Below are 25401 nucleotides of genomic sequence, written 5' to 3'. Positions count from 1 at the left end.
ATCTCTCAAAGCCTAGTTATAGGTCTTCAGCAATGATTCGAACAGATAAGGCTTGACGTGTGTATCAAAGAAATTCTGTTGGTGTCATCCACACAGATCAGGGAACTAACGACAGTTTAAATATCCGGTTTGAAATATCCTGTTGTCATGAACACCTGACACCACTTCCTCCACGATTTGAACAGCTGTTGAACAGAACAGAAGTACCTTGTGAACACCTATCAGGGAAAGAATCTGTTTTCAAGAGTTAACTCACTTTCTGTGCAGGTCCTCTTCTTCTTTTAATCCAAATCCATAAAACCACATCTCACTCCTGACCGGTCACATAGTGGCTAATTCCCTCCCTGTGCAGACTGTCCACTGCCTCCCCAAGCCCGATCCAGTGCCACCTTAATTTAAGGCTTACTAGTAAACAGGTTCCTCCACCTTTTAGAAGCGGGATTATTCAGTTGAGGTAGCGGCGACATCGCCGCGCCCCACAGTTACAGTTGAGTTTGTTGCTGGCGTCTTCAATGGGGAACTTGTAGTCATAAGTGAGCTCCTCTCCCCTGTAGATCTTCCGAAGGGCAAAGATGACAATATGCTTCCGGCCCTCCACGTTGATCACCCGTGAGTAGCAGTTAGGTTCGCAGGAGTGGTTAATGAATCTCGCTGCGTTGCCATGCAGGGTAGCATCCACCACATCGAAGTCATCAATGCGGAACATGTAACAGCCAATGCCCTGCAAAGGCAAAAACACAAAACGATTAATACATCCTTTCAACCATTCTCAACTTTAACCCTGTATCACTGTAGAAAGCTGACCTACATCAAAATCAAAATTAAACTTATCAAAGAAAAAGAACCCCAACCAACCTTGCCATCGTAGTACTTCTCCCTTTTGTCAGTGAGCACTGAGCGGATGACGATGCCTGCATATTCAATAACCATCTCTCCTGCTTCGATGTTTCTCTTGCAGAACAGACCGCGCCCATGGATAGCAGACCTGCAACAGACAGCCAAAGTCAGCACTGTACAAGAGCATTTGCTGGCATGCTCAGGTCGCTAACACATGGCTCCAGAGTGCATCGGTTTTGGTCGCACATTCGCCTAAAAATCTGTGGGTTGCGACTGAATATTTTCCCTGGTCTCACCCGTTCACCTGAAATTACTGGGTGTGTAGACACGATTGTTTTGTCAGTGTGTAACAGGATTTTATGTACACACTCAAACACACACAGCACGCTCATAGTGAGCACAGCTCTCCTCTCTCATCCAGTTCTTTGCAGCGTTAAAGTGTCAGCGACAAATAAACAGTGAGGCATCAGAAATGGAGATTAACACTGTTTAAAGAGGACGCTGCTGTTCACTCAATTCAAATCAATGACCACTGTCATAAAAAAGAATGGGTGAACCCAAAATACTTAGACATTAGTGCCAACGCACAGTTTATGAGATTAAGTCCCAACTCTGAAAAAAAGAAGTCTTTCCATATTGCGGATTATAAGTACATTTTATTTATGAATCATGAAGACACTGATATTTCCAGACTATAGTGTAAGATCATCTACTGCCAAATCCTTTGCTGCTAACATATTAATTGGCCACACATAGGTGGAGCATGCCAATGAACAACGTATGTGTACAAAGTTCATCCAATATGCAAAAAAAGGGGGGGGGGGGGAAGTCAACTTCTGGATGTGAATTTCCAAAAATGATTTGCCATTTAAGGTATAAAATGGCTCAAACATACAACACATTTCTTCAGAAATTCGGCTTCTCTGTAATCTTCTTGTGATTTCTCTGATCTGTGATTGACAGTAAAGTCACGCTGTAGCCATTATTTGTGCCTGGTTATAAACAAGGATGAGGAAATAGTCTCAGATGGTTAGATCAGCTCTTCCTTCTTTGAGTCCATCATTGTGTTTTGATCCACATATCTGACTCTGCATATCGCACCAAAGATTACCTTCTACAAATTTGATCCTTCATGGATGAAAACATTTGTCATAAACTTTCATAAATCTTGAAAGCACTACAATTGATTAACCTTAATGGCATGTGCACTTGTGTAATCCTGATCCTGAAAAGCTTGGTAGCTTCCCCTGTAGATGGCACTACAGCAAAGTATTACATTTCAACTCATTAATCTGATGTGCTTCAAATTTCTCCTCGTTTCACAACACTTTTTGTTAAAAATAATACCAATACAGTTTTCTCCAAAATGAATGGTCCTCATCAACGGGACTACAGTCATGCTGATCCAGATTCAGATTAAAACATTTTCTCAGAAAATTGTTTTGGTTCCGTGGTGATTTTTAGTGCAGGTTTCTTTTATACATTTACCGGAAATATAATGGGTGACAAACATCCCTCTCCTTTTGTTACTTGCTTTTTAAAAGAAATCATGTGACAGGAATGCAGTATTGCATATCACTATTGAAATACTTGCCATCAACACTGTAGATGTCAGGCAGATAATTGTGTTTGCAGAAAATTTGTGAAGACATTGACTGCAGATACTGGCATACTTGTTATACGTTTTTTTTGTAATCTTCTTGTAACCACATGGTTTCTGTAAGTCCAACTTTACTGTAAAGACAACATGATTACAACTACTTGTTTTAGTCACTTTTGGAACTACCTAAACAAGTCCTTTGTTTTCAAAAACTTTGTTGTTTCTACCCGCACTTTTAAAACCCAACATTGTTGTTCCCAGGAATCCCTCAAAAATCATAACCAGTGATTTTAAGGTTTTTGAAGTGAATATGTTCACGCATGACATAGAATTTGAAAACGTCTTGTGCTGACCTGTACACGCCTACAGCCTCCTTGGATGTCCTTTCCAGATGTCTGAAGCGCATGGCCATGGGCAACTCCAGACTAGTCGCCCGTCTAAGAGGATATAAAAGTTTAAATATCAAATTGCGGAAAAAAAATTCAAAATTACTTTGCTGTAAAATAAGCAAAATGTCTGAGGGACACTTTTTTTTATTAAGTGATTTTTTAAGTGTTAAGACTACATTGTAAGCAACAAAATGAGAGAATTCTGACCTTGTGGACTTTAAAAGCACCTCATCTTCCTCATCATCATAAGGCCCAATATCAGGAAGCTGTCTATGCTGAGAAGCCAGGAAGTTAAAAATATCAAATGTGGACTTCCTGTTAACACAATAGAGAAAATTATATCAGGTAAGTATGCAAACATCAAATCGTATATTCAAAAAGATAAATACTGGTCAATACATCACACGCATTTTTATCATTTTCAATGCTGTATCACCCTCACTCTTTTTCCAGACAATGAGAATAGCTTCAACACATCAGAATTGATCAAAATGACAGAAACAGTAATTGGTCTACATACCTGAAGTGAAACTCAGAGCGGGCACAGCCACTAGGGTTGACAGGAAGGTCATCCTCTTGGCTGAACTGTTTGAAGAAACGGAAAGCGTGGCGTTGACAGCGCTGGGCTCCTTGAAGTTGTTCCAACAGGAACACCACTGCATCATGGACAAGACCCAGCATATGGGCACCAGTGATCCTCTGAAAGGTCAGAGGTCTCAATCTTGCAATCGCTCGGGCCTCCCGCACCCCGTCTATCACTGCTTTCCAAGCCACTGTGGGGACAGTGGAAGATTAGGTGTCATGAGGTGAACACAATAAACATAAATGCTACAGTATTACCAAATTGAGAAAGTCGTATTATTTTGAGAACATGAGATCATTTAAGGTATTTTATGGGAAATATTTCTGACGTGATATTAGCCTTACCCTCAACACTGTCTGCCTCTACACTGAAACCATCATCGCTGGTTATCTCAAATCTTAAGTGTGGCTGGTCTCTGTTAGTTGGAAATTCCTCCTCCTCGTCAGAGAGTGATGGTTCATCATCTGAGGCGGAAGCAGCGCCTAAGAAAACACAATTTATAGTGTCAGTCTTGCATGCTTTTCTTAAGTGTTATTCCCACAATTTCAGCAGAACATAGAAGCCATTTGAAAGGGTACAGTGTGTAATATAGGAGTACTTAAGTATAACTTGCTGACTATGTAGGTATAAAACATTCTTAGGTAATACATTTATTTTTATTTTCAAGAGATCTTGCACTAACAAAACACGTATGCATATTATATTACAAATCTGTTCTGAAAAATGCCAATAGGGCTGTGAATCTTTTTGAATCCCACGATTCGATTAGATTCCAATTCCTGAGGTCACGATTCAATTTAAAATCAATTTTTGATTCAAAACAATTCCCGATTCAAATTGATTTCTGGAGTCAGTTCAAAAGAGGATTTCAGGAACTACTCCAGTCTACTTTGTGCTAAGAGGCGTTGTGGCAAATTATGGCATGAAAGCAAATTAAAGTCCATGTCTTATTTATCTTCATTTACGTTTATTTTAATGTGAAGCTTGTAATGCATGTTATTATAAGGCAAGTGAACATTACCGGCGGCAGCAAAATACATATTCCAAAAAATAATAAAAAAGTCTAAATGTATGGTATTTGAAATAAAGATTTTGGCAAATTATTAATCGATTTAATAACACAGGAGATAAGAATCGCGATTTTTACATGAATCGATTTTTTTCACCACCCTCTATATTCTACACACTGTACCTTCAAGTGACCACCAATAGTTGCTGTTATACCGAATGTGGCAGATATTGTTGAACTCAGGCATTACTTTTCAATCAACAGAAACATTTAAATGTACACAGTTAAAACTCAATCTACCAGAGTATTTCTTCCAGTCAGTCAGGGTGCTGTGTCCCACTGGTTCCCAAGCATGCTGTTGGCCTTGTTCATCCCAAGGTTCTTGCCTGAGAAAGAAAGAGTTCAAAAGTTAACACAACTATTTACATCTCTTTCACGTTCTCTTATCACCCCCAAAAGGATAGACCATAGTAAGCTCCACTTATACAACTCCAACAACTATTTTGTTTGTATACTCCAGAAATGTGGGTACAAGTCCATTTCAAACAAGCATGTTACATCTACTATTTAAGATTAGATCTGCAACGATTAGTCAATTGAACAATTAGTTGATCAAAGGTTTTTGATAATACAATTGTTTCCCAAGCAAATATGCATAAACTTTGCTTCATCAAATCTAAGGCAGCAGCCCTATTTAAGACGAGTCAATTCTTACCCTGAGCTATCAGAGTCGCTTATATGCTCCTGCTTTAACTCGTCCAGGTTTAGTACTCCTTTCACCGTTGGGGTCTTGATGCGTACTCCTGAAGCCCTGCTGCTAGAGATGCTAGGAAAGATAGGTTTGCGGCGGTCTTCATCCTCTCTGATGGGCTCTGGCTGTAGGAAGTCAACTTTAGACTTCTTTGTGACGATACGGTCTGAAAGCGAAGACACTCTCTTCATGCGTACGTGGGTACGAGAGCGGGGGGCAGGAGCTGGGGTTTGTGTAGGTGACGGACAGCGAGGTGACTCTGGAGGCTCCGGTTCAATTAATAGGCCTGGTGGCAAAACCAGTGACGAAGGGCTTAGCGTTCTATGTCCACTCCATTTGGGGGTGTAATTACTCGCCATTGCTTGATTGATAATTGCTTGGGCACTTTCAACAGGAGTCATTGGAGGATTCTCAGCTGTCGAAGCAGGAGGTGCTGGGGCCTTGGATGACTTGGATTTTCTGGATGCCCCAGACTCCTTTTTCTTAGTTTTTTTCAACTCTGGAACAGTTTCATCTTTTGGTGTTTTTGAATTCTTTTTAGGCTTCTTCACATTAACTGATGCCACTGCACCGTTGCTATTGTGCGTGAGCAGCTGTGTTATTGTAGTTGGATTCTGAACTGTCGGTGTAACCGGCGAGGGAACTGTTGTTACCAAGTTGGCCCCGGGGGGTGGAGCAGGCATATTACCAGCTGCTGCTAGTGTGGCTGACAGTGCATTGCTTTGCAAAAGGCTGGCGATCTGAGTGACACAGTTGTAGGAAGAGGAGTTGGGAGTGGGCAGCTGGAAAGTGTTGCTTTCTGGGTTCTTCACAAAGATCTGTCCAAGACGGTTCACCAGCAGGACATGTGGTGTCGGATCCACATTTGGACCTCCCACCTCCTTCACAGTAAGAATAGCATGACCGGGAAAAGCCTGGGGAACCACTGGTTGTTGAGGTTCTAAAGTTGGCCTGGTTGTGGAAAAGTTGATAGAGATTGTGTGACCAGATGTAGTTTCTTTCTGCAGAGACGAAGAGCTGTAACCGTTTAAGATCACAGGAGTAGAGGTGGTTTGGACTGATGTTGGAGCAGCCGAACACTGTGTTGACAGTTCAGACAGAGACGATATTGATGCAGATGAAGAAACTATGGTGACGCCTGTAGAACCCAATGGCTTTGTTTGTGCGGAGTAGATAGGCAGAGATACAGCACAAGATCCTGCTGGGAAACAAGTGCTCGATGTAACTGATAGCACTGGGTTGTTTTGAGGGGAAAAATTTAGCAATGTTTGCGTCATGTCTCCAACCGGAGTAGACAAAGGTTCCATGGATGGAAAGGTTGTTGACTCTTGTGAAGACGTTACTGGCTGAAGCGTGATACTTGTTAGAGGAGGCTGACCAAAACCTGGAAAGCAGGAGAAAGCCTGCAGAGAGTCAACAAGGCCTTGAGAGGGCGGTAGTACATCTGAAGACATTAAAGAGGAAGGCTGAAGAAGATCCAGCAGGTTGTCCTGACTGCGATCAGCAGAATCTGCTAATGAGGGTTCCATTGAATTAGCTGTTGAGTGGTTCACAGTAGAACCCTCGGTTGAAGCTACAAAGAGGCTGCTGCCAGGCTCTGAGTTCAGTGCTTTGTAAGCCTTAGACTCTTGGGTCTTTAGTTGTGCGTCTTCTAGCAAATAATCCATCTCAGTTAAACATGGATTAGATTCACATCTCTCCAGAACAAGAGATGGTCCGGATGCAAAACCTGAACTTGAACCCTTGACCCTGAACTCCTGTGAATACTGGGCATCAGGCCCCTTTGTGAGTAAGTTAGGAAGAGCATACGGAACTGGAGTAGCAAGCACAGTCTTCGGATTAACTAATGAAATGTCAGAGCATTGCTCTTTGAGTGGAGAGTTTCTGGAACTTTGGGAAGAAACCAATCCCATGCTGTCCTCATTTAGGTCTTGAGGTGAACTATCTGAAGTTATTCTGCTATTTACCGAGATGGTGACTGATGAAGAAACTGTGGGCTTGTATTTGGATGATGCTCCAGGAGACAAAGTTTGAGCAGCCTTGGCGTCGGTTGAAGTTTCCAATTCAGGGACATTTGTTTTGTCAAGGCTTTTGGCTCGCATCTGGGCTTGACTAGAACTCTGAGCTTTCTGAGCATCATTGTTGGTTGACATACTTGCATCACTCTCTGTACCGTCATCTACACCATCCAGCTGAGCCATGTGCCGCGAGGAAGGGGAGGAGGGAGACTTGGAATGGTCTTTTGATCCAGGGCAGCGGACTATTGTGCGCGAGAAGTCAAAATAATGCTCCATATCATCATCAGAGGAAGTGTTTCCTAACTCACCCCTGGATGATGCTGCAGACCGTGGCAAGGTGGCAACGCGAGTCTTCCTCTTTTGTACCTCTTGGGTTCTTCCCCAGAATTCTTCCTGATCGTCACCTTCCACCACTATTTGGCCCCCACAGTTCATTGCCACGCCTTCATTGAGGAGTGTCTCTTCAATCTCCATTTCCGTCCTCATCTCTTGGCCCAGACTCATGCTGGGATCTTTGTTGAATGAACTGTACGTAAATTCTTCATTGCCCTTCTGTTGGTCTATGTCCCCCTGGGGTGAAGTACCATTTGCTGGAGAGACATCTTCAGGTTCAGGTGAAGCTAAAAAATTGTGCGGCACTTCAACTGAGTCTGGCTGACTCAGATCATATGACAATCGAGTTCTGGGTAGATGCTGTACGGATGTAGAGAAAGACAGACTTGGAGAGGGAACGCTTCCCGTGCTGTCTTGCCAAGCAGACTGAGGAAAAAAAGACGAGGTACAGTGGGTCATTGTTTTCCCAGGGCATCGGACTGAGGAAGCACTTCTACCTCCTCCAGCGCGGGACGCTGGAGGATTAATCAGGTTGTCTGTAGCACCAAGTGGGAACAGTGGAGAAGTGGGAAGAGAAGATTTTACAGCACGGAGGGTGATTGGTCCAGTCGGAGGTCCCAGATGAGGGGGGGACATGTGACTGCGGGTGCCCGTTGTCTGGGAGTGTGGGCTGTGGCGACGAACCCGTCGGGTCTCCTCAAAATCACTTATGGTTAATATGTGGTGGGGTTTCAACTTGGTCAGTCCTAAAAAGAAATCAGAATGAATCCACAGTTTTAGACTTGTGTACTTTGAATAGCTCAACATTTCTTTGTGAGTAAATTTAAATAATTCTTGAACCAAAAGATGTTATGAATGTGTATTTTACCAGGAGATGGCAGAGGTCGGGACATTCCTCCAGCTGGTCTCCTGGGTTGGGGAATCTTTGGCCTTGCACCAGGATCTGTCTTAGAGGGATGTACTGGGACAAATGTTTCCTCGGTTGGGGGTTGGGGTTCTGTTATATCAGTCTCTTGGGCTTCAGATTCTGAAGATTAAAAAAAAAAAAAATTTAATGAAAATGTGTGTCTTTGTCCATCTTTTTACAGTTAATGACTTCCTCATGTGCTGCAGTAGTTCAATGGCAAAACTCACCAGGCAGTGGACAGGGGCTGTGAGCAATGGTGTGATGGTCTCCTTGGTCGGGCATCTCCTCAACAAGATTCTCAGGGACAACCGGCCGGACCTCCCGGACAGTACATGTATATTTGCACCGCCGCAATGGATTAACTGTACTCCAGTACCAACGAGAACACCTAAGGAAGGAAAAACGTTGCTTTTCATTCCATGTTGCAAATGTGATTTATTTGTTTACATGATTTACCTGTAATTAAGTTTAAAACATGAAGTGCAACTTACTGAAAACCCACAGGACACAGTTTTCCTTTGTTAGCTGAAAGTTCAGTTAGCACACCAAGTTTCTCTATCTGTAAGGAACCTGTGTAGTGACAAAGTTGGATATCAATTGTTAGATTGAATATTAGCTTGTATGAGTGAATGCAATTGATTGTAAAAGAAAGGCATATACCAATCATCACGTTGATTAATTCAGGTTCCAGGCCAGTCAAGAACTTTCTGCGGAGGCTGATTCCCTCAAAATCCACATAAACCCTGCGGTTTACTTCAAATTCTTGACCAGTTATCATCTGTAGAAAAAGGTAAATGAGTTAATAATAACCATACTACAAGCAAAAATCTAATTTCAACTCTTTAAACTGATACAGTGAGAGAAAAGTTGGAAGAGCATAATTTACCCTGCCACTGATAAGATGTCGGTGTTTGTGGCAATAGACCTTCTTGTCGTCTTGGAAAACACAGTGACGGGAGCGGGCGCACATGAAGTGAAAGTTGCTTTGACAAGATGACAGGCAGCAGCCCACTGTGGCACCTGTCTGGTTGCAGCGTTCACATCGCTAAGAGGGGCAACAGAGCAATCAATTATCAGAAAAATCTATTTGTTCATGGGTAGAGCCTGACTGATCTATTGTTATTGTTTTTTTACTCTCTTATGTCCACACTATTAACAAGTTTGCATCTATCTCAGTTTATATATAATATTGTCTGGAATACACATTGTCAAACTAACAGGTAAATCGATGTATAAGGTAGATTCACAACCAACCATCAAGCGTCCCCTTGTGACAGCACTGTGTACATGTAGTAGAGAGCCATTATCCTCCTCGAACACCTCAGCTGACCAAAGACAGCAGTTGACATGTGCCCACTCATTCTGGCCCAAGAACAGCAACCTGCCCGCTTCCTATAGAACACAAAGCAATTTGTGAACTCCCATCAGTAACCAATCAATGATGCATGTACAGTATTTACAATATACAATTAACTATTGTTTAACTATAGTTTATTTCGATGTTTAATGCATTACTTACATTGGGTTTGAGGTCTCCATATTTTTGGCACAAAGAGCATTGTCTCTCATCATCCTTAGACCATCCAGTGTCTAAATCAGCTTTTGAAAGCCGGCCCCTTTTCCCTTTATAAATGCACAGAAAAGTTAGGACTTACAAGGCCACACACTGAATAGGATTGAAACTATTTTGAGTTGCCAAATTTGTTATAGTCTCTCCTGAATTGAGGGCATTACCTTTGAATTTGAGCCTGCTGGTTTTGTAGTGGTCTCGGTTTGTTGGCTCTGCAGACATGAGAGAAAGTGTGTCTTCTTCCTTCACATGTAAGCTCTGTTTGTTTTTCTCCTGCAGAAGCCCCAGCGGAGCCATGGACAAGAGCTCCTCCCTCTTCTGCCACTGGGAGTAAACATGTTCCGTTGTAGGAGGATGAACAGCATTGGATAGCATCCCCCTGTGTAACAAATAATTCAAGGTTCAAAAAGGCAACAAATATTTATTTTTATGTCGGAGAAAAACAGAAAAGTGCTTGTAATTAAGTTTAGTATGCAGTTCACCAAATACATGATTACGATCTATGTTGGACTATCTAGATAGAACTTGAATGTTTAATAATGAATGCACTTTATTACTTTTGGCATGAACTGTGGACGCAAGGAATAACGTTGAAATCAATATCTACTTGTACACAAACAAGTAAATGGAACCATTACTCACATGGGAAAGTCTTTGGTACAAGGGTTCCACACCTTTGGGTCTTGGCTGTTGAACCAATTAAATACCTCCTCGAGAAGCTAGAGAGAAAAAACATACCAGTCAATTATAAATGCCAACTCACCAGCACATTTAAAAAAATATTAGCTTCACATTGCAGCCTTTTTTCCATTAGCAAACAAAAAATACCTTTAAGTAGTAGGAGCGTGCCAGGGCAGTGGGTCTCTTCTCCTCTGGAAGATTCTCCTCTTTCTCAAGCCTCTTTCGCACCACCTGAACCACATCTTCATGGAACATTTTCTATAACAAAACAATTTTACTTTAGTATTTAATAGGTTGCAGCATGATGCCTTAACCAAAAGCCATGCATGAAGTAACATTAATACAGGCCTTTCTTCTATACAGCATGTGCGCATGCCCATTCTTAGACTTTCCTTTGGAGGATTAGCTCTCTATGGTTGTTATTGACAGCGGTCTGAGCTATGTACTGTATTTTCCTCTGCAACAATGTGAGTTTCCTCATCATATTGTATTTGAAATCCTTGTAACAACAAAATGGGCCTACTGACTTTTTGCTGAGGCCCAATGGCAGTGTAATTGTCAAAGCATAGTGACATTCTTTGTTTTCAAGTTAATATCCATAAAGCCCCAAATAATTAGCAACAATTTTTTCACTTAAAAAAATAAAACACATACCACAATGGGTCAAAAGTGAAAGTAGTGTTCAGCCACTGAATAAGAGTTTGTGTACTCACCAACGTGGTATAAAGGCCTTTGTCAAATTTCTTGCCTACAGCTCGGAGGTCACAGGCCGGTTGTCCTTCCATGCCACCATCAGGATCAGACGACTTTACACACTGCAGCAGAAACCAAAGCATATTTGACACGATGTATATGAAGTTTCAGTTCTACGTCAGTACTATTCCAAAGATAGGTAGAGTGAACAGTAAGCCATTTTGGTAGGGGCATTCACATAATCACATCATGTCTTTGTTTGTCACGCAGAATATTTGATACATGAAATAAAAAAACTTAGTCTCTTACCTGTAAGCAAGTAACAAGGTGCTGGGTGAGGGTGGAAGAAAGCAAGCAAGCTAACACTTTTTCCACCCCAGCCCTGAGCTCAATGTAGAGCAGCTCTCTCCAGGCACTGGGCTGGGTCACACTGCACGGCCGGCATGAATACACCACACTCTCTGGCAAGCTGGACAGGATCTCATACAGCTCATCTGAAATAATATTACAGGAGTGAGGGATTTAACAGTGAAATGCATTTTTTAACCTAAATCTGTTCAAATAAATCACAGCCTTTTTTTCTGTATTTTATAGAAAACACATACTTCAAATGTTATCACTATATCAAGAGCACCTACTGCACGTGATATAGACATGGCTTTTATGCATGCTCGACAAACAAAAGCTAACAATAAGTAACAGGTTTTAGATTTCCGTAGACTTTTTTTCTTTGAAGTGCTATATACATTTTATTAAATAGATGTTTTGTTCAAAGCTGTAATCTTGAACGTTTGAGATAAGCTGTTGGTTCTAGTTGCCTTAAATGTAATTGCAGGCGCTTTAAAGTTATGCAAATAATCCTCAAAATAATTGAGGATGAACTTTTTTGTAATAAAGTTTGACATGGCTTCATCAGTAATAATGAGGACAAAGCTCTGATGCCATCAGTTATTACCTATACTTTGATTCCAAAATGATAAAGTATAAAACTCACCTGTTAGATCCTCACACTTGGCATGTACCCAATGGTTACAGGTGCCACATTGCATCATCTGACTGTCGTAGTCATTGTCCTCATAGCACTTGAAGCAGATTGGACAGTAGTTACCTAATGAAAGAAAAAGGCATTGACAAAGATCAGCCTCAACATAGATCAGTAATGTTGGAAGAGGATAAAAAAAGCAGACGGATCACCAAATACACTGAAGGTTGAAGTCTCACCCAGTTCATTGAGTTTTGAACAGTCTGGACAGAGTCCTTTGTCGTGGTTCCAGTCCGTGTCCCAACTCTTCCCAGGTGTGACACCACAACTTTTACACCTGATGCATGTCATACAAACCTGCACAGAAACCATTATATCACGACCAGCAATCACTGTATTCCAACCTCACCATGCTTATAGTAAATACACATGACTTTGTGTTTTTTTGAAAAAGGAGAACCTACCCAAGCTTTCTTCTTCTTGGTTTGTTTTGGATAGTTTGGTCCCAGACAGGAAGCATGATAACAGTTCTGGCATCGATCACACTCCAACAATGTCTGAGGGAGACATGGAAAGTTTAACTTTCACTGACTGAAAATAACTAACAATGAGGGCTGACAAATAAATGTTCTCGTGTCCGGCTCTGCACTTAGTCTTCAATCAATTTTGTTTTTATTCGATGGCTGCTTTTTCAAATTAAACAGTCTTTGGTAAAGGACCATCAATAAATCTTCAAAAAGGTTATGCATGTGTGCGTTCTGATTTACAATGTTTCATGACTCTCTCTCTATATATATATATATATATATATATATATATATTTTGAATAGCTTGTTCTGAAACTGTGGTGAAGGCCTCCCTAATTTAAGCAAAATGTATGATTCAACAAAGTTAATCACTGTCAAAGGATGCTTAATTAATTAATATGCAACATTTTAATGTTTGAACATTTTGCTCAGCTCGTGTTTTTGCCTCAACATGAGACCCATATTTCCCTCCCTATGTTGCACTTTTTTTAACCAAATTTACAGATAAAAAAAACAAAAAATTTTAATTGAGTGAGCGTTTACATCCACTATAGTTATGCGAATATAAGAAGTTGACTTGCATCAAAATAATTAATTACTCTCTAGTACGGTGCCATTTAACCACTGCAGAAGAAGAGGACGCAACAAGTAAAATCCCTGGACAGCAATTGGAAACACTCAATGGAAATATGTCATTTAAGTTTGTTTCATGTACTTGGCTTAAATTTCACTTCAGTATGGAATCTAACAATTGTGCAAAATGATCGTTGTAGGCTCAAAATATTGAGATCATGTCATAAAAGGCATACAGATATAGAAACTAAGGTAAGAAGAGAGCAAAACAAGTCAAGTTAAGAAACTGCACCTTTGACTGCTTGTTTTTCCTTCCGCACACATGGCAAAATTTACAGCGGCGACAGCACCAGTTTTCCTTGTTGTCCTCAGAGGGGCGCTCTGCTGGATCAAGGCAAAACCGGTGAAAGGGCTCACAGCATACTTGGCAACAGAGCATCTGCAAAAAGAAACCACAACAGAAAAAAATGACCAGTTGAATTTCAGATTGCCCTCAACTAGGGTTACAAAGGGGTGGAAAGTTTCCGGGAAAATTTCCAGAAACTTTCGGGAAACTTTCCACGAGAACTTTCGCTCGGGAATTTTGGGAATATTCAAAATTGGAAATTATAGGAATTAACTAAATGGCGGTAGTTTAAATGATTTTTTTTCATATCCCAACATAAATCTAAACATTTAAACACTATGTTTGGTCATAGGCAGACATCCATGCAAAATAATACAATTAAAAAACATTACATTTGAACAGATTTATTTGTAAGAAGAACCTTATCAAGTTTTGATTATTTTATGAACAATCAATAATTTCACTGAACAACCAAAATATGAATTTTTAGTCAAATATTACTCATCTGTCTGACCCCAACCATTCAATAAATAAAGTAAAATGCCCCCCCATGTGATGGAGGAATGCACAGTGCATGTAGGGGGCGTGGCCTCAGTACCCATGCAGTAGGATGTGTGCTATGTGCAATAAAATGTGGTTGTTTTATTCAAGATTATGCTAAAATATATTTTCCCCAACTATATTTAAAATCACAGTTTAAGCCTCTGTAAACCTGGTCTAGTAAAAATCAATATATGATATCAAGTTTGGTGTCTCAATAAAAATCTGATTTGAAATTAAATGTTCATAAATATAAAACCTATTTGAAAAAACTGCTTTTTACAGTCTAGAACGTTTGCTAGGACTGAAATAACATAGTTAGGAGAATTTAGTGCATTTGGGCTGCTTTGAATTCTGTAAATTCCCGTTTATTCCCGTTAATTCCCATGGAAAGTTTCCAACTTTGAAAATTCCCAGAATTTTGCAACCCTACCCTCAACTCATAAAAACATCCTGTGCATAATTTTTAAATGCATCATCTGCATTTTATTATTTCTATTTTACAATAACACAACTAACTGTAGGAACCTTGTCAGTAACATTTTGCTCTATTTTAATAGAGCAAAATGTTGTAAGTAGTTACCTCGTGTTGCCCTTTACTAGAACATAGGAGGCAGACATAGGGCGGCATGGGCGGCGCAGAGGTCAGTATACTTAAACCACCCATATTCCAGACGTTGTCCAACGTGCAGTCCTCCTGAAAAAATAAATCACAAATCACCATTGAGATCATGTTGATGGATCATTAGTGGAACTACCTACTAACTATGAGGGGGTTAAGATTGTACGTTCAAAAGTCATGAAGAATATTAATTTTTGAATTAAGCTCTAAACAGTGAGCCCTAGTGGGCAAAAATAATATTATAAAATGGTTACAGAAACCTATTTTTATATTAGACTATATTGTGATACTGTAACAAGTGACCTACCTTGAAGTCAACCCTGATTTTGAAAGTAGGTTTAGAGGACTCAACATCTCTCTCCTCAAATCCATGGGCCAGGGCAGCCAGGACACTGGGAGGAGTCTGCTCCAAAGGACACTGAGAAGCAACCATCATGTGTGGTTAATAACAGCTACAATAAAAGTGCTAGAACAACTTGCTTTTAACTACGACTTAGAATGGGCATCAGGGATGATGAAAAGTGACACCCCCACTACATGCAATTAAAGGGGACATATTATGCTTTTCTGACCTATAAATGTTGTTACCATGTCCAATAGTACAAATACCAAAGTTCTCATTGAAGCCTGAAAGTGTACAAGAGGATTTTTCCAGAAGATCTAGAGCAGGGGTGTCAAACTCATTTTGGTTCGAGGGCCACATACAGCCTCTCTGATCTCAAGTGGGCCGGACCAGTACAATAATGGCAAAATAACGTACATCAACTCCAAATCTCTAGCTTTGTTTTTCAGTAATATGCTTTATCACTCAGTCTACATTTGTAACCTACATTATCACGGATCACAAGGGATCTCTGTACTCCCCAGGAAATGTCTTAGTAAAGGTTGCTGCAGGCCACGGGAATAGGAGGTGCGGCGCGCAGCGCCGCAGCAAAAATTTGGGGGGTATTTTGCTCAAAGATGCCAATACGCACTAATGAAATAAACAACTGTTTATTTGAATACACAAATACAACAGGCACTGACGTTACAGTTGTCCAATTTTGTTTACTATATGTACAGGGACACATTTTGTGCAAACATGCAGACAGTACAAAATAAAATTTAATAAAAGTGCAACTTCTACTGTTTTGATTTATTTTTAAATACAGAGGTTATTGGTTGTTTTGGAATTCGTTTTTCCCAATTTAAAACATAAAAATAAAGCAGCATGGAAAATTAGGAAATAAATCTTGTAGGCCTACACTAGCATGCTCCTGCTCGTTTCGCACGTGCAGAGCCGCGGACACATCGCGCTTGCTAGTACATTAATTGTTCAGCACTAAAAATAAAAATTGTTTTATTTATTTTTTATTTTTTTGGTTTTTACTTTGCCATAAAGCACTGGAGGAAACATTAATAGCGGTGAAGCAAGATTGCCATTTACCACGTTGCTAAAATGTGCTTTTTTTTTATTTAGGCTGCCCCCTAGCGGCTGGAGTGAGCATTTTGGTTATTTCTTTAAAAATTCATATCTCCTCACAGGAATGGGCTAGAGACTTACTTTTTTTTTAAAATGCTCATAAATGTGTGCTCTACAAGTCGCGGGCCGGATTAAATCATCTCGCGGGCCGGATGCGGCCCGCGGGCCGTATGTTTGACACCACTGATCTAGAGTTTGCAATGTGGTCGATTCTGTCTAGCTGCTCTATAGGAGTCCAACATCAAAAATAAAAACCTAAAAAAGAGTCCTAAACACATCTGCATAAGTAAAGGATAAGTCTTTCTCACATTTCATGTGACAGAACATACAGCCAATTGATGCTACTGAACAGCCATATTTGAATTGCAATAAGCACTAATAAATTACAACTATGTGGAAGGCCCAACAGCATTATACACCGGCTTAGTTGAGAAGTGGCTGAACAAGAACTGGAACTACAAGCCAAAAGCAAGCAGACATACAGTATATTTTCAGAAAAAAAGACAACAACAGAAATAGACAGCATGTCTCAGAACCGGAAGGAATGAGGGGGGTTTCTCTGCTACACCATGCCAAAAGCTGGCACTAAACACACACAACAGCATTTGGCATGTTCTCTGAGGCAAAATTGGCAGGTTGAGCAATGGAACCGTGACAATATGTTTTTAATTGTGATGGATCAACACAGCGTGCCAATGCTGGCCAGAAGACCTTTTTGAAACTCTTGCCCAGCATAGACAGATAGTGTGGCAGAACAGATCAAACACCAAACAAAACTGCCACAAAAGAGTTGTGTAAGCCGACGAGGAAATGACCCACCTTCTCAGATTTACGTCGGCCAGGTGTTACACGGTGTGAGCTGGACTTCCGGTGCCTGACCTCATCATCTGAAATGTCTCCAAGGAATCCCTCCAATGACACAAAGTCTGTAGAGGCCAGGAAAAAAGTACAAAATGTCATTAATCACAAGACTTGATGCTCCTAATACCCCCAAGAAAAATCTGTAAATGTTTACAAAGACTGCAGGCCTACATTATATGTAAGACGATAGTTGAATGAACCTGAAAAAAGCATCAATCTCGTTTGGTTCCTGAGAGTTAACTCACCTTGACTGAAACGGGGTCCTGAGCCCCTTTTCCTGGGCGAGACCAAATTTTGAAGAGCTTTGACATCGATATCGGAGTCGTAGTCAACCAGGTCAAAGTAGACACGGGGTTTCACAACACGCTTTGGCTGCTTCCTTACCGACGGACTCTGGCTGTCACCGTGGAGACCAGATGGCGAGTCGGCAGCAAAGTCATTCCCTTCGTCATTACTGGAATGACCCCCGCTTAAAGAGGATCGCCGTCGCTTAGAGGAACCTTAAAGAAAGAAAGAAGTTGTAGCTGACGTGGAATGTTATGGACATATGACAAAGCTTGCAAGCAAATGAGAAATTACCTTTGGGTGCATTTCTTCCACTTAGCCTGCGTGCTTTTCGCTCTTCAATCTGATCACATCTCTTATACCTTGTGGTAAAAAAAGCAAGAAAACAAACAGATTCTTAGTTATTATTTTAAAACAGTGATGAACTCCTCTACAACAAGGCATTATGAATAGGTCAACTTACACACAACACTGCCGTTTGGTATTAGGCCCACCAAACTTGGGCTTGTCAAGGCAGTTCATGCAATTGCCACAATCGTCCTCGTGGTTGCAGCCTTTGCATTCGCCACACCTCCGAGAGCGATACCCAAACGGCCCCAGTCCTTTCCGTTTCACAAAATTTGACGGTTTCTTGACCTTGGTGACCTTTGCATCGGACATCCCGGGACTGTCTGATTCAGAGTGAGACCCGATATCTGGAACAGCAATGGGCATTCTGCAGTTAGTCAATGGTGTTCACCTTTTAGGTTATGGTTGCAGTAGCAAATAGTTTGGTGGCACAAATTTTAGTTTGGACATTGACAATAAGTAAATTATATTACACACAATTACAAATTATCCAAATAGCTTGTGTTACATCAAATCTCTGTTATGATGATTTACAAGAAGGTTGTAGCAGTACATTTGAGCATTTAGCCATTCTTTATCAATTAAACTGTAAAGACTCATAGGACTCAATATACTGTAGAGGTAATTTGTTTGCCTTTAAAGAATGAAAGGACCAAAATACAAAATCAGATACATAAAAATTATAAGCTGTTGTATAAAAAAAATACTTGAGGAGCATGGTTATAACAATTCGTATATTACAATATTTCATTAATCAAATGTTTCGGATTAAGTGGATCTGTCTGAGAAAAAATAAAAATAATAATCTTTACTACTATTTATGAGGATGTCTGGAGAACTATTATTCAGACAAGCCTGCCAATGCGTCAACATCTACCTTTAGTGATGTCTGAGGGTGAGATGCCGGTTCGTTCATGCAGAGGCAAGGCGCTAAGTCGAGGAACATCATCTGGTATCAAGGCTCGAGGCTGCCCCAGCACCACAGACGCAGCACGACACACGTGCTTGATACGTGGACCTCCTGCTCTACGAAACTCCTGGCACAGCGGGGAGATGAGCTGTGGCTAAAAAAAAATGGAAAAAGTAAATAAATATTATGTATAACAACTTATGCACTGATGTATAAATGCTGGAGTAGACAAGCGGCTCTTTTTTTCCCAGGTATGACTCACACTGAACAGAATGTGTTTTCTTATACTATGTGTCTACTACATATAAACAACAATTAACATTAGTCAAAACCAAAACCAGATTTCTTTTTTTACTTGGATTGATTTCCGCCTCAGGTCTATTGATTTGTATACTTACTTGTCCTTGAGGTGGCTCTGTCTTGACTGGGACATCAGCAGCTAGCTGGGCCCTCTGCTTCCTCTTTTGTCTCTTAGAGGTCACATCTCGAGACCTGGCACCAGTCGGGCCAGACAACAGCTACAGGTTGCATAGAGAAAAATGTGTCAATACCAGGTAACTACAAAATCACCTGGAATCATTCAAAACGCTTGTTTATACTAGCTTTTCCACATCTATGACAGGACTAATACATATAATGTATTCAATGTTAGTCTAAAATGAAAGACCATGTGCTTCGGGTGATCATGACCTTACCCCAGATGACTTCAGCTGTTTCTGTTGGTCAATTTTAATGAGCTGGACCTTGGCTTTCCTGAGGAGATTGAACATTCTTTTATTTGCACCAGTGAGGCGTGCTCGTTGTGAAGCTCCCTTCTCCGAAGATCCGAGATAATCGCCTTCACCAACGCCTGAGTTCTGTTGTGAATGCAGCACTCCTGTGGATATAAAGTAACGCATTGCAAAATTTGGTAGATACAAAGCAATGAAGCAAATGTTCTTAGCTTCACAATAAATTATGATTTTTTTAAAATAATTTTATCATTTACCTGAATGAAATTGGATGGTGTCTTTCCCTGCTAAATCGGCATCTTCGCCGTGCTTAAACACTAGGGATTTGGAGTTCATATTACCAACACACACCGAAACCTTTCTAACCACTCCAGGTGAATCGAGGTCTTCTATCTTGAGCTTGGATTTGTCCTTTGCTGCGTTTGTATTGCGCTGCCTCAGGCTTATGCTCATGGCTTCATCATCGAGTCCTTCTGCTAAATCAACTGGAGGCGGAGGAGGTTTACTCATGCTGTCCATCTCGGTGGTGATTTTGCTTTTGGGAAGTCCCAGGTGTGCCTTCTTCAGCCTTTGATAAATCTTGAGCTGAGCCGTTTGTTTATTTAACTTTGAGGAACTTTTCTTTTTCTGATCATCCAGTAGGTCTCTTGATAGCACTGTGGGCTTATCAACAAGTGCAGATAAAAACAGGTCCTCACATTTCGTCTCTGGAATTTTGTCCAGTGTGTACATTTCCTCGCTTGGGTCCTCTGGCAAATGCCACTTCAAACTCGAGTTCTTCAGAAGAGACCTCTTTTTTTTAGTTTTGCCACTTCCACACTCAGAAAATAGGCTGTCAGCGATATCAATGTCATCATCAAGGTCCTGAGCTGAAAACAAATCAACATCCAATTGAGCCTCACTCAATATGTCCACCTCGTCAAGTGGCAGAATAGGGGAAATGGCCCTTTCCATCCCATCATCTCGCCTCTTTACCGGACGCATTGGTAAGCCCAGTTGGAAACCCTTCTTGGGGGAGTTTCTTCGCGGCAATACAGACATTCCAGCATCATCCATAAACCTCTGCGGGGTCTTGATCACCCGTGAGGATCTGGCACTTACAACAGGCATAATGAAGTGCTTTATGTTTTTCACAAACTTTGATTTACTTGGCTGGGCTTCGACAACATCTGCCTGTCCCCCATCGACTAAAGTGTCTGTTTCTTCCTGCTTTACACTATCGTTGTCAAGCTCCATTTCAATCAGCTTAGAAATAAGTTTAGCTTGCGATTTTGGCCTTTTAGACCCAATAAATTGAAGGCCTGACTGTCTCTTTTTGTGCTTTTTATGTACACCAATGAGTTTGGATCTTGGGGCCGCGGTGATGGATGCCAATGGGATGGAAACGTCGCTATCTTCCTCATCAATTTCATCACTATATCCAGAAAATGTAAGCGGAGCAAACTTCCCGTCTGTGTTCCTGGGCTTGTGTTTCTGGCGCTGCCCGATCAAACTTTTACGCCTCTTTTTTCCTTTTTTGTGGGATTTCTTTTCTAGGCACTGTGTTTTTGAATCACTTGCTTGACTTTCTGATGCCAGAGATTGCTGACTATCTATCAACAGAATTTCTGTTTCCTCTTTCACGGATGGCAGTGTCTGCTCTTCTTCCACTGTGACAGTGTCCTGTTTTGCTTCAGACTGGGTGCAATCCTTAGGCTCTGACTGACCTGCCTCTGTTACTAAAGGCTGTGTATCATGCCTCAGCACTGACTCTGTGATAGTTGCTTCCACTGTAGCAAACGCTGTGTGGACAGCCGTTTCAGGAGAGACAACAGCCTTCTTCCTTTGTACAGACTTCTTTTTCCCTAGCTTATTATTCCTACATCTTTTGGGTTTGGAAGGCACATGCAATGGTTTTGCCTCTTTGATCACTGTTTCAACCTCATTCTCCACCTTCTGTGGAGGATCTTCACCTGGCACATGTGAGGGATCGTCAGATATCTTTAAGGAATCCTTTTCAGGAGCTTCAGTGGAGTTGACAGTGGTCACCTGTGAGGGTTCCTCAATCAAAACCTGACTGGTGTTAATAGGAAGACCAATGGGGGCATCTTTAGTTGAAGCCTGAGAATAATCTTCAACAGACACCTGCGCAGTCTCTTCGTCCTGTGGACTCGTTCTAAGCTTCCGTTTCTGAGTCACTGGCTTTTGACTGACAGTCTTTTTCTGCGGTGAATCGAGGGTTGATGTCCTCCTCCTCAGAGTCCTAGTTGGCATGACTTCAGTATCCAGACATGCTGGTTTATCCTCATTAACTTCACTTAGATCTGTCAGAACATCTTCTTGCTTTTCAGGCACGGGACTGACTTGCTGAATTAAAAAGGATGGCTTGGAGCTTTTATGTTTACCAGGAGAGGAGACCTTTTTGATCTGAAGTGGTGGGACAACTTTCCCGAAATCCGTTCTAGTCATTTCTTGCGGAGGCGCTTCATTTACATTTTCCACTTCACCTTCCACCTGTAAAGAGGACTTTTCCTCAAGTGACACTTCAACCGTGTCTTGGGAACCCTTGTCTTTATTATCCATGGTTTCACTCTTTTCTCTGGCATCAGGTTTTGATTTTTCATCCACCCCCTTCAAAATAGTGTTGACACTGTTGTCAGAAAGAGTGTACTGATCTACTTCACTCACAGTCTTCTCTGTTACTTTGACAGTGTCTTCAGCACCCCGTGTCTGAGTTTCTCCCTTCACCACTGTTAAACTCCACACAAATTTTTTCCGTTTTTTCTTCCGTTTTTTTCTTTCTGGGTTGCGGCTCTTTCCACTTGCTTGTGCATCATATTTGGGGTTTCTGATCTTAAACAACCTGAAACTTGGGACCTTCATCGTCTCGCTTTTCAAAGGATCACTGGATTGTAAAGCTAAAGTATCAGTCTCTGTGGATGATGGACCATGGGTTTCTGGCACTGTAACCTCCCTATTCAGCCTCTTGCTTTGCCTCCGTCCGTCACTTCTCGCCGCTGGTTTGGCCTCCACTGTTTGAAAAACTTCTGGCTTTGACTCTGGCAGTATGGCATCACTTTTACTCAGACTTTCGGGTTCAGTTGGACTGTCTGAGACTCTTTTAGAGGGTGGGTTATTGACCCTATTGCTCCTACGAGTCGCTACTTGATTTACTTCCGAACCTTGCTCCATCAAAATTTCCTTATGCTTTAATGTCTTTGCATTTGTTTTTTGCTCCACAGACCCACTCTCCTTTACAGTGTCAAACTGATCGGCTGATTTCCTGTCTTTTGATATTTGGTCATCAACCGCAACTTTGGCGCTTGTTTGGCAGACAGGCTCCATCTTTGAAGCAGATCTCCCACGCCTTCTAACAGGTACAGTCTCCCCGCCCTTATCTTCTGTGCCATGTTTATCGTCCTGTGGTTCTGTTTTTAATTTGACGTGAGCACTTGAAATCTGGTCGCCCTGACTGTCCTCGGCTCGAGGCTGATCCTGAACTCCTTTTATCTTCATTTTCCTCACAGATTTTTTATGAGGCTCCTTCACGGTCCTCATTTTCTTTTTGGCCACCAACTTTATAGTAATCCTTGGTGCTGCTGAAGAGGCTCCGCTTTTAGTGGACTGTCGGTCCGTAGTGTTTTTTCCTTTCGAACCTTGCCTGCTATCCTTTTCGGACTCCACTTCAGGAGACAAGCTGTGTATTTCCTCCAAAGATTTAGCATCTTTTGCAGGATCATGTGTGGTAATTGCTCCCTCCACTGCTGCCGGTTTGAGTGGTAGCTTCTCATTTTGACGTTTAGATTTTGTGTTGACAGCATCACCTATAAAAATAGAATAACAAAATTAACCAAGAAATATAGGCTATGGTTCTTCCACTGAGTGTAAAACTGTGTTGCATGCTTAATTCACACTTGAGCTTGTGTGCTGTTCATAAACTACATAAAATATGTCATGTGATGCAGTAATAGGATTTTCTTTACCTTTGGAAGGGTTTTGTCGCGACCATACAGGTCCTTTCGATCCCTTTCTCTCAGCTTCAAATCCTCTGAAGTTGTCTCCCTTGAAAAAATAAACACGGGTAATTAACACTTGAAGCCATTTAATACCACTCTGCTGGAAGCTGTCAAAGCCTCAGAAAAAACAATAACTAAAGGGTTAAGTTTATGGCATTCATTTTAAATTCTGGTACATGGCACTAAATCCACTGACTGCACAGACCGAGTAGATGTACTGAAACTGAAAAATTATCGAGTCAATGTAAATAATGTACACATAATGATTTTGTCAAAACAACTAATTTGACAATGTACGTTTTATCTTAGCGTATTGAACAAGCGGTTATGTAAAGCAACAACAAAAATAATTTTGCTCAGACTTATGAACAATAATCACAATGACAGACAATTGACAGGACAATTGCTTTCACTTATTTCCACATTCAAGCCATGTATTTTAATTAATCTCATCTGAGCTGATGTAGTACATTAAACGTGAATAAGACCTGCACTATAAACAATGTGAAAGGCGTTTAATTATTTGGGGAAACACTGCCTGAACTCTACAGCCTTTGTTTAAATTGCACTGGATTATTCAGGGCGAACGCCCACACAAAACTCCTGCAGGGAAAGGTGGGTCAGTAGTAGTAACGATTCCCTCCAAGTACTATGCATCTACCTCAAGCCTTCAGTTTGAGACATGAAAGCCTACAAACAGTCCCGCTTTTTAAGACTACGGATTAAACGACCCTGTGTGTATTAGTAGGGATATTTCGGTGTGCACAAGTGGCACTGAAACACACTTCACCACCATTTAAACCTGTCGTGCTTGGCAGAATTAGCTAGCAGTTAGCCGAAAGCATTTTAAGCCCACTTCATTCTGCAGAAAAACTATCTAGCTAAAATTAAAACGTAACAATATGAAGAATAAGAACGCACTTGCTTTAGACTTAATAATACTTATAAGTACGACCCTGCAAAATGTGTGTGAGCTATCTTGTTAAACATAATTAAGCAGGCAACTCTGCCCGCATCTGCACATAGTATGAAAACAGAGCAGTTAGCAGCTAGCCTTCCCGTTCTTTGTGTTCGCTACTTTCAGTTAGCTGCTACTGTGGCCCGATGCCGAGCGGGCCACAGATGAAATAATAGCGATCTCTGTTTACAAATTGGCGTACTCACTCGCTGGGTTTTTAAAAACACATTCCACTCGTGTTCTCACCTGCTTATATTTTAACCTACACCAGAGCAATTTGGGGAAGTATTCCTATGTCACTTTAACTCGTCTTCTGCCTTGTTGAAGTGTTTTGTGTTGCGACTGTTCATTAAATGTCATGGAAAGCTGCACTGTGCTAATATCACTTAGCATGTAGCGTTAGCCTAACTAGCTTGAAGCTAAAGCTAACGTTAGCCCAGCGAAGGGATGTTGACATTTCTCCATGGCACTAACCAGTCACATTGCTGCGGACAGCACTCACTCACGCACATTTAACGATAACACAAAATGTTAGAAAATAAAAGAAAGGTACTAACTCCTGGTTCGGTTTGGGACCTCACCTCTTCACTCCCACTAGAGCTGTATCCAGCCTGACCAACGATCTGGTGGCTCGCCTCTATGCCGAGCAAGCGCAAGTGACTCTGGTCATCGTTTAAAGATACTCCCAGGTTTGCGGGCCTTGGCCCTCCGTTAGTCACATCATCAGCTTCTAAGCCTGATCGTCCGAGTTGCCACCGCTTCTCGGAGCGCAAACGACTGCGTGACGACCAAGGCCGACCGGGGAAACGACCTCTGGCCGTAGCGGTTCCACCTTGGCCTCCTACGGCAGCCGCGGTTGCTGATCCGCATCCCGCTGCCGCCATCATTGC

General features: G+C 41.4%; 1 protein-coding gene across 1 annotated transcript; it reads right to left on the bottom strand.

The window, feature by feature from the left end:
- Nucleotides 1-25401, bottom strand: kmt2bb (lysine (K)-specific methyltransferase 2Bb). Its single transcript, XM_080039864.1, has 36 exons — nucleotides 25069-25401; nucleotides 23521-23599; nucleotides 19816-23361; nucleotides 19523-19704; nucleotides 19226-19345; nucleotides 18795-18981; nucleotides 18033-18264; nucleotides 17864-17931; nucleotides 17530-17784; nucleotides 17243-17349; nucleotides 15269-15379; nucleotides 14923-15036; nucleotides 13746-13892; nucleotides 12818-12910; nucleotides 12593-12710; nucleotides 12366-12479; nucleotides 11681-11865; nucleotides 11392-11493; nucleotides 10826-10936; nucleotides 10640-10716; nucleotides 10162-10376; nucleotides 9947-10050; nucleotides 9682-9819; nucleotides 9314-9472; nucleotides 9088-9205; nucleotides 8919-8997; nucleotides 8655-8815; nucleotides 8389-8547; nucleotides 5134-8266; nucleotides 4719-4804; nucleotides 3754-3891; nucleotides 3347-3599; nucleotides 3034-3141; nucleotides 2791-2874; nucleotides 856-985; nucleotides 1-721 (listed from the first exon to the last, which is right to left on the bottom strand). Exons 1-36 carry the CDS (start codon nucleotides 25396-25398, stop codon nucleotides 446-448), a joined length of 11619 nt encoding a protein of 3872 aa, XP_079895990.1. The 5' UTR covers nucleotides 25399-25401; the 3' UTR covers nucleotides 1-445.

Source organism: Ammodytes marinus (genome assembly GCF_949987685.1).
Source record: "Ammodytes marinus genome assembly, chromosome: 13".
NCBI lineage: Eukaryota > Metazoa > Chordata > Actinopteri > Uranoscopiformes > Ammodytidae > Ammodytes > Ammodytes marinus.
The sequence above is the reverse complement of the archived record's forward strand: the minus strand, read 5'-3'. Positions and strand labels throughout refer to the sequence as shown.

Bases quoted from the DNA above. Each gene is read 5' to 3' on its own strand.
- kmt2bb (XM_080039864.1), bottom strand. From the start codon at position 25,398: ATGATGGCGGCAGCGGGATGCGGATCAGCAACCGCGGCTGCCGTAGGA. The intron at 19,705-19,815 runs GTAAATGATAAA...TTATATCCACAG, and splicing joins CACCATCCAATTTCATTCAG to GAGTGCTGCATTCACAACAG. The intron at 10,377-10,639 runs GTGAGTAATGGT...TTTGTTACACAG, and splicing joins TGTACCAAAGACTTTCCCAT to GGGGATGCTATCCAATGCTG.